The sequence below is a fragment of the Drosophila nasuta genome, chromosome 2R (genome assembly GCF_023558535.2).
Source record: "Drosophila nasuta strain 15112-1781.00 chromosome 2R, ASM2355853v1, whole genome shotgun sequence".
Taxonomy (NCBI): Eukaryota; Metazoa; Arthropoda; class Insecta; order Diptera; family Drosophilidae; genus Drosophila; species Drosophila nasuta.
In genome coordinates this window covers 32,489,765-32,499,127 of record NC_083456.1, presented here as the reverse complement: position 1 = coordinate 32,499,127, position 9,363 = coordinate 32,489,765, and the positions used below count along the sequence as shown (strand labels likewise).

The window sequence follows — 9,363 nt, the reverse complement described above, 5'->3', positions numbered from 1 at the left end:
TTTTGTTGAAGTTAAGTAAATATTTTGATGCGCGGCAATTGCAATTTGCTCTAGAAGTAGAAGTAGGACAACAGCTTAAAGTCGCTCAGTTCACTCGCTGCTCGAAACTTGTTTGCATCGTAAGTCAGCAGCTGCACCCATAGAATGTTCAACTTTAGTCCGATTACAAACCCTTTGATGGCACTCCTCCCCTCCCTCTTTGGGGATAGAAGTGCAATGAAACACGCCAACTTTTTTGAACGCCAAACACCGAGCAAAGACACAAATGTTGCCGGCATTTATTTTTATTGAGGCCCAATGGCTGACTATTTGGCTGGCTGGCTGAGCTGGCTGACTGAGTTGGTGGCGTGGCTTATGGGCAGCCATTTTTGGGTGCAGCTCGTAACGTGGCGTCGAATGTTGTGCACATTACGGTTAACACCGCTTAAATGCCGCGACTTTAAAGAGCGAGTTTATCGCGTCATGCAACTGACTGTGGCAGCTCAACTCTCATTCGCATTCGAGAGAATTGTAATATATTCGACTGGTCGCAGTTACAGGCGTCGTGTAATAATGTTAAATGTCAGGTGCAATGCAGTTGCAGTTGCAGTTGCAATCGAAGTCGCTGCCGTAGCCAACAGCAGCTAATTAAGTTGCCCCCCCTCCGTCTGTTGCAAGTTGCCATAAAATATGCGCAGAGTCAGCCGCATTCCCCAAGTGCAGAGCGGAGGCAAGGCACTTGCCACTTGGCTTTAGAAGCAGACGTTTATTGCGAGCAGTTGCAATGTGGCACGTGTATTTAATGGCACTGTGTGTGGCAAGTACAAAGTCGATGCGAGTCATGAAGTTTTCATTTGTTTTGCGCTTCAAATTTACACTCAGCACGCAAACGCAGTTGCTCGCCTCCACTTGACTTGACTGTGATGAACAGAGGGAAGCGGGGGCGTGGTTCAGAGATGGACAGACGGAAACTCAGCCTAGTATATTAATGTCTTACTTACGTTGCAAGTGGCAGCTTTAAGCACAGCTCACAGTGAGTGCATCGAAGCTTGAGATACATTCAAGTACATTAGCCAAAATGTGTTTGCATTTCCGGATCAACCCAACAACAGTGCCTGCTAACAACTTGTCTACACTGATACTTCTAAGCAGCTTTAAGGTGATTTTGTTTGCCTTTGAATAGTATATAAATATACCATTTTGGTATATTCTCAATGTAATAGTATACCATTTTGGTATATTTGTAAAGTAATAGTATATTGCTATACTACAGTCGGGATTGTCATATTTGCTATATGTTTAATAGTATATTAATATACTGATTTGGTATATTTTCAATGTAATAGTATATTGATATAATGAAAAATGTTTTTGCATTTCCGGACAACCCAACCAACAGTGCCTGCTAACAACTTGTCTACACTGATACTTCTAAGCAGCTTTAAGGTTCTTCAGTGTGATTTCGTTAGCCTTTGAACAGTATATTAATATACCATTTTGGTATATTCTCAATGTAATAGTATACCATTTTGGTATATTTGTAAAGTAATAGTATATTGCTATACTACAGTCAAGATTGTCATATTTGCTATATTTTTAATAGTATATTAATATACTGATTTGGTATATTTTCAATGTAATAGTATATCGATATAATTCAAAATGTGTTTGCATTTCCGGACAACCGAACAACAGTGCCTGCTAACAACTTGTCTACACTGATACTTCTAAGCAGCTTTAAGGTTCTTCAGTGTGATTTTGTTAGCCTTGAAGCACAACTTTTGCCAAATAATTAAGTATATATTATATGTGCCCTGTTATTTCTTTAATTAAACATCGCCCACTTTTCTCTTCTATGCTTTTGGTCCTCTCTGAATTATTGCCCAATAACTTTGTAGGCATTAGCTCATCATCAATTTGTTGCTTTCTGAAATTGGCAGCAATCACGTTATGTTCATTCAGACACACCCACCACATCAGAGAGAAACACATACTTACATATATGTATGGCATAATGTAGATTTGTGTAATTTTCAAAGTGAGTTTCGTTCGCATGACTTATTGGAGTACCCTCTTCGCCCCCTCTGTCTCCTTGCTTCCTTCCATCAGTTCGCACTCCTTTGCTTTTTTGCTTGCTTTTGCCTTTGCCTTTGCTCTCTCTAACTCTCTGACTCATTTATATCCTTTCTCGTTGATTAAATACAAAAATTGTTTGACTTTATTTACGCGCATGCAATTAATTAAATTACAGCAGACAATACTATATATATCAGACAAGACTCGAGCCAAATCAAATTCGAACATAAAAAGCGCTGAAAGCACATAACAAACAAGGAGAAGAAAGAAAGGGAAAAATAGAAGAAGGAACACGGTTTTTTCTTTATAGCCGGATATTGAATTATCATTTGACGCGCCACTTAATGCAAATTTCAATTTATGCAGCGCCAAAAAAAAGTAGTTCGAGTCCTTGGCAGATATCCTCGCGTTTAGTTCAAAGTTTACGACTTTATTTCATGACTTCTTGTCATTTAAGTGTAACACGCCAGTTTTACCATAATGACGGAATTGCGTTTTAGTTTCGACCCGACCCGACCCATACATCATGTATTTTCTATAATATGAAACACATTAAGTCTGTCAGGTTGTGGCACGTGCCGCCAAATGGCGTTGCCAATAAAGTTAAAGCCCTCCTCATATAACATAAAAATAGCACAATGCTAAAACACTAAATATATGCAAGCGAAAGCCCATTAAACAGAGTAAATTTGCATTCAAACAAGAAAGTCGCAACTATCTAGCCAAATACTCTAAAACAAATGTCAGACCAAGTGAATGATCTACGCATGCGACCCTCTCTAAGGGAAGGGTATCACATTTATCCAGGTAGACTTTTTGCACACGTAATTTTGTTTAATTGGATGTGTCAGGCGTGTAAATTTATAATTAAATTACTTGAACTTTAACTACATCGAATGCAATCGCACTTACATAATTGATTACAACAAATTAATTTAGTTAAAAAGTCAGCCTAAGTGCGTGTGGCATAAATAAATACCACCCCAGGCTATTTATATAATTATGTTAATTAGCTAGAATTGCTATTAACTGTTTATAACACGCAATTACAGCGTGCATTAAATATAAAAAACAAGACATCGAGCATTTTAAAAAAGTGCAAAAAACTATTTGTCAGAAGTGGGATTCGAACCCACGCCCTCAGAGAGGACCAGAACGCTCATCGACCCTTCTATGAAAGGCAAGAATGTATCTTGAGTCTGGCGCCTTAGACCGCTCGGCCATCCTGACATGTTGAATCGAAGCTGCCAAAGGGCTGCCTTTAACTGCGAACGTGAAATGAATTAAACTTTAAATTATTTTTAGAACGATAAGAGCAACGAAAATAAGAATAACAACAAAAACACGAGTTTTCGCGCCTCAGCGTCGACGTCGACGACAGCGTCAGCGTCGCATGTCTGCGGGCTATTTTTAGACACACGCTGTTCTCGTTCTCGCTCTTGTTCTCTCCAACGAGTTGTGGAAGCTTGCGTGTGTGCTTTCGGCGGAGAGATGTGAACTTTAATTGTTGCATTGTTAAGCAGCAAGTGCTGCATACTTTTAGGTGCATTCGTTTTTCGAACTTCGCATGAGCGAGGAAATTTAAAGCATACTTTTGGGCTGTTCTCATTATGTATTCAGAGCAATTGCCCCAAATGGAACGATGCCATTTAATTTTCTAAAGAATTTAAAGTTTTAATCAAACCGAAAAGCCTCCGAAAGTTTTGGCAAATGATGCTCATTCTCGGATTTTACAATTCGCATTATTGCCTTCCTACTCCGACTCCACCCAAATGGGATGATGGCACATTAATCGCCCGCAGAGACACGGACATCTACATTTACAGCATGGACTGGCGATGCGACCTTCAAACAGGCAATTCAATTTCAATTTATCAAATGCTTCAGCAACTTCTCTAATTGAATTCCATCTCGGCATAATTCACAAAATATAACATTTCAATGCAAAGAGAGCAGCACAAAAGGCATTTTGCCGCCCCTCTTTGATACAGTTCAGTCAGCCAAAATGCGAGTACTCAAATCTATTATATGTTGCTCGATTTGCTCCACTGTTGTCATTTCCCTCCCTCTACTCCTCTCTCTTTCTCTGTCGGAATCACGTTGAGCAGATTCCTTGCCACATCAACGCGATAAGTTTGCTTATAAATCACAATCGGCCATCGGCAAAAAGGAGATGGAGCTTTACCGAGGATGCTCGGCTTCGCTCTGCTTTGCTCTGCTCTGCTCTTGCTTTTAAATCGATGAGCATCGCAAAATTGACAATGATTTTTTAAAAATAATTTTATTACTTCATTCAGTGGGGCATTCATGCAGACAGAGACTGACGCATACACAACGACGCCGACAACATCAGTCCATCAGCAGGCTTCTGTGAGAGGCTCGCTTGTCCTGTGATTGGATGCACTCATGCGCGAATGTAAACGCTGTGCTTCGATCCACTCGAGAAGCACTAATATAAATTATGCCAGTTTTCGCTTTCGCTTGGCTCTTTAATTAAATGCTCGACAACAGAAAAAAACATAATCTAATAATTATACATAAAATTATGTTTGTTCTTGGCAGTACTTTTTCGTACCTCACTTATTATCTACTCTTCCCTTTTTGGCAGTGTTTAAGGCCAGCGGGCATCGTACTGTTTGATGACATAAGTCAGCTTCTTAATGGCCAATTCCACCTGCTCGTCATCCACCTGGTGATAGAGCACCAAACGCATAAATTCCCAATCTCTGGCGCTGGCTTTCAACACAATTCCTGCTCCCTGCTTGTCGGTCACTCCGGCTGCGATCTCCTCGGGCTCGACGATGGCCAGACGCTTGGCAAACTCATCGGCAGCGAGCTTGGGCTGCTTGATCTGCAGCAGCAGAATATTACTCTGCACAGAAGGCATGTCAACAACGATATTCGGACTACGCAGCTTATCCACGCCTGTCGGAAATTAGCCAGATGAATTGATAAAACACACAGTCGAGCGAATTACCTTCTGCGATGCGCTTAGTACGCTCATGGTCCTTTCCCAGCAGCGGCACCACCTGCTCCAATGCCACGAGGCCAGCGGCAGCCAATATGCCCGCTTGCCGCATGCCACCTCCCAAAGCTTTGCGCAGACGATGAGCTCTTCAGACAGAGATGAAATAGATGAGACCAGGGAACGATAGCAACGACGAACGATGAACAGCGAACAACGATTACTCACTCTGCAATGAAAGCCTTAGAGCCCACCAAAACAGATCCCACGGGCGCTGACAAGCCCTTGCTGAGGCAAACGGACACCGAGTCAAAATCACGAGTGATGCGCTCCACGCTGACGCCCAAAGCTGCGGCCGCGTTGAAAACTCTCGCCCCATCCATATGGAGGGCAATTCGAGTGGTGCCCACACCAGGTTCACGGACCAAAGCCGCCAGCTCATCGAGATAGGCGAGGGGAATCACCTTGCCACCGCAGATGTTGTGGGTGTTCTCCACGACAACGAGCGAGGTGATTGGCTCGTGGCAGTCCTTGTAGTTGCGTATCTTGTGGCGCAGCTCCTGCAGACTAAAAGTGCCGTCCGGCTGATTTCTAATCGTGGCTAATTGGACGCCAGCCAAGTGTGAGGCGCCACCTAAGAGAGGGAGGAAGTGTTGCAGTTAAAAAGTACTCGGAATTATTGGTGAGTGTTTACCTTGTTCATACAGAAAGATGTGCGATAAATCCCCAACAATAGCTTCTGCGCCACGTCGATGGCAGTGAACCATAACTGTAAAGAAAAAAGAGAAGAGAAGAGAAACCAGTTGCAGGTGAAGTTATGAGGCAAGAAAGTACTATAGTACTTAGTGCATTTTCACTTTTCATAAAATGAAAATTCCATTAGAAATATTAATTTGAGCGAGCGCATAAATTGTCACGAAGCTAACTTCACAATGGACTCAACATCGCTCTGCATCGCTTGCAGGGCAGCACGTCCAATATTTAAGTACATAAAAATAAAAATTAATGTTATGTATATGGTCGCCCTTAACCTTTACGATTATGAGCCTGATGCATGATACGAGTCGAGTTCTTTTCTTCATTTTCGTTCGCTCGTTTTTGTTTTTGGTTTTGTTTTCCCATCACAAGGCGCGCTCGAAGCCAATAAACATTAGCGAGATAGGAGCCCACACCCACATCCCAAACACAGCTAGAGTTTAAACTCGAGAGTCCGAGCAGAGTCCTTATTAAAGATTCAGAGCTCACATCGAGCCTCTTCTGTGCTCGATGTTATTTATGTGCACGTCGTGCCTTACTTACCCGCCAGTAGATTTCCCATGGTGCCGCTGGGCACAAAGAGGCCCGCCTCCTTGCCGAAAATGGCCGCCGTTCTCGTCTCCAGTTCGGTGACAGTCGGATCCTCGCCATAGACATCGTCACCCACTACAGCCTCAGCCATGCGTGCCCGCATCTCAGCCGTCGGCTGGCTGACAGTGTCCGAGCGTAGGTCAACAACGGTCGTAGACATTATGCACTGACTGTGTTAGGGATTTTGTGGGTAGAGAGGAATGCGGAAGTTAGCTATACGTTTACACAGAGAGAAACCAGAATCTAGATTACAAAATTCCTGATTTTACAATCTTAAGAAAAGATATTTTGAAAAATTCTTGATTTCAAATCTTAATTTAAGATGTTTTCAATCTTAAAAAGAAAGATCACGAAATAAGATTTTTGAGTTGACACAATCTTAAATCAAGAATTTTTGGATTGTGGGTAGAGAGGAATGCGGAAGTTAGCTATACGTTTGAACAGAGAGAAACCAGAACCTAGATTACAAAATTCTTGAGTTAAGATTTTTTGAAAAAATCTTGACTAAAAGGAAAGATCACGAATTAAGAGTTTTGAGTTGAAACAATCTTAAATCATGATTTTTACATTTTAAGATTAAAAACATCTCATTTTGAGATTAAAAACTTGATTGAAGTACGTTTTATTCTAGATTGAAATGAAGATTGCAAATCTTGATTCAAGAATTTTTTGATCTTAAGGAAAATTAATTTTGTCGTTGTTTCCAAAAATGGTCAAAATTGCCTTTCTTTAAAATGACAACCTTATTTTGATCTACTTGCCGTTAGCTCAGTAAGTAGAGATGCCGCAAATCTTTGTTCTTGTGATCGTTAGTCTTGGGTTAAAACTCTAGACGGGTTGGATTTTTGTAGATTTTAGAAAAAACTTTTGTGGTTCAATTTTGTCATGGAAACAATCTTGACTCTTGATTTTTAGCACCTTTTTTCTTACTGTGTATGTATGTTATGTACTCTGGGTATTGAATGAGCTGGGCAGCAAATCGAGTTGATTTCGAATTTGCATAAATGATAGATGCCAACTTGACTTGACTTGCACTCTATTCCTGTTTTGGGCGGTGTCTAGCCTACTTGCTCTTGCTCCTTATATGGCAAACGACAAACGACTGACAACTGAGGAGTGACGACAAGTGGCTAAAGGCAAACGGCAAATGGCAATTAAAGTACATTCATTTGCATTATCATTCATGAAATTGATAAGCTTGGCCTGACGTGGTCGTCAGTTTGCCTTGACCACATCCAAAGAACACGTAAACATTTACAGATAAATCCGAATCGAGTGCAATTCACTTTATTTATTGATAGCAAATTACAAAATCAAACAAACATCAATCGAACGACAACCTTCTAGACGCCAAAGCGAATCAATCACACGTGTTTTTGTTTTTGTTAACTATTAACTTTCGATTATCAGTTCGACGACCGAATTTTCCATTGCTTTCCACTTGCAATCACATAATCAGCTACAAGAGCAACACGTGCTTTGAGAGAGAAATATAAATAAACCTTTGCCACATTCCGCTGACAATAACAACCACAACCACAATTTGCACTTCACTTCAAACCAAACTGATTTATTTAATAATATCAAATTCGTTTCAGCAAAAAAAAAGAACAACACAAAAAAACAACTCACAGATTTGGATACTAATTGACGAAGAGAGCGCAAAGCGACACAACTTGCTGGGAGCGGCGACAAAAAAACACTAAACAGCCGGCAACAACTGGGAGAAGTTCCCTTTTGAGTCTCCAGCAGAGCACAGAGAGAAACGATTGTTCTATCAGCTGAGCGAGAGCGGCGATCTGATGACCGTGTACAGTGGGACAATGCTGTCAATTACTGATCAAATTCACATAGCTTAACATTTATGTTTGTATATACATAATTATAAATTAATTTGGGAAATAAGGGGTAACTGGGAAATTGGGAAACTTCGGACAGTTCAAGGATTATGAAAATATTTTATGCTTTAAGGAATATTCTCTGTGTAAGGACCAAGAAGCGCAGATCCTTGCAGCAGTTAAATGGAGATTATTTCCTATAATGTTAATAATGTAAATAATATGTAATTGCTAACTTAGATAAACTAACTTTAGGATTCTCACACTGATCCTTAGGACAATTACATAATCCTGTAATTAGACAAGTTTTCATGAAGTTTATGTAAGTGTTAAATATGTGGATGATTTCTATGTATTAAAAAATATTATCTGTAATTGATGTAGGTATTAAAATATAATTCAGCAATACTTATCCCGACGTCCTGCGGCAGGATATGCCGAAATTATGAGCAAAATACGTCGAAGGACCTTCTAATTTTAGCTCTACCGCTTTTGTGTCCCTACAAACTTAAAAAGGACCTTCGCTTTTGAGCTCACAGGAGCTAGGACTATCGATCTGCATTCAAGGATAATTCAAATCTTATAAAAAATCTGACTACAAATTTTTTAAAGGGGGGAGCACAGAAAATTGGTCAAAAAATCATAAATATCGCTGTAACTCCGCCATTTCAAGGACGATTGCGATGTCCTTTGGCCACCGGATATCATTTGTCAAACGAAATCGATTGCCGTTGAAAAAAGGACGAAAATCCTTACAGGAGCTGAGATAAAAGGACATTTTTGAAAATAAAAAATTAGCTATATCTCGGGAATGTCCTTGCATATCCTGTCGAGTGATATGTCAAACTAAACCTATCATCAAGGACTATCATCCTGCCAAAGGACATCCAAATCGTCCTTTCGGTTCTCGAGATATTCAGGATTTTGTAAATTTGACCAATTTCTTAGCGATGCCGAACCGAAATTTTACAAGTGTTGGATTCTTAGATGACCCCATAATGTTTTGATGCAAATCAATACAGTTCGTTATCCTGATTCCAGCAAAACTTATCTCGACGTCCTGCGGCAGGATATGCCCAAGTTATGAGCAAAATACGCCAAAGGACATTCTTATTTTAGCTCTACCGCTTTTGTATCCCAACAAATTCGAAAAGGACC

The 9,363-nt window shown here is 40.5% G+C and overlaps 1 protein-coding gene and 1 non-coding gene across 5 annotated transcripts; both read right to left on the bottom strand.

The window, feature by feature from the left end:
• Positions 1-3,166: 3,166 nt before the first annotated feature.
• Positions 3,167-3,285, bottom strand: Trnal-caa (transfer RNA leucine (anticodon CAA)). Its single transcript has 2 exons — positions 3,248-3,285; positions 3,167-3,211 (listed from the first exon to the last, which is right to left on the bottom strand). It is a non-coding gene; the product is annotated as a tRNA-Leu (tRNA).
• Positions 3,286-4,507: 1,222 nt separating this feature from the next.
• LOC132786248 (uncharacterized) lies at positions 4,508-8,089 on the bottom strand. Of its 4 annotated transcripts, none has more exons than XM_060792732.1 (6): positions 8,000-8,089; positions 6,320-6,537; positions 5,715-5,789; positions 5,249-5,654; positions 5,033-5,169; positions 4,508-4,980 (listed from the first exon to the last, which is right to left on the bottom strand). In XM_060792732.1, the coding sequence occupies exons 2-6, from the start codon at positions 6,525-6,527 to the stop codon at positions 4,667-4,669; spliced, it is 1,140 nt and encodes a 379-aa protein (XP_060648715.1). In that variant the 5' UTR covers positions 6,528-6,537; positions 8,000-8,089; the 3' UTR covers positions 4,508-4,666. The 4 variants fall into 4 exon arrangements, with proteins under 4 accessions (XP_060648715.1, XP_060648716.1, XP_060648718.1 ...); XM_060792733.1 differs by having other exon boundaries at positions 6,320-6,580; positions 8,000-8,060; XM_060792735.1 differs by lacking the exon at positions 8,000-8,089 and adding an exon at positions 7,286-7,470.
• Between the last annotated feature and the right edge of the window lie 1,274 nt (positions 8,090-9,363).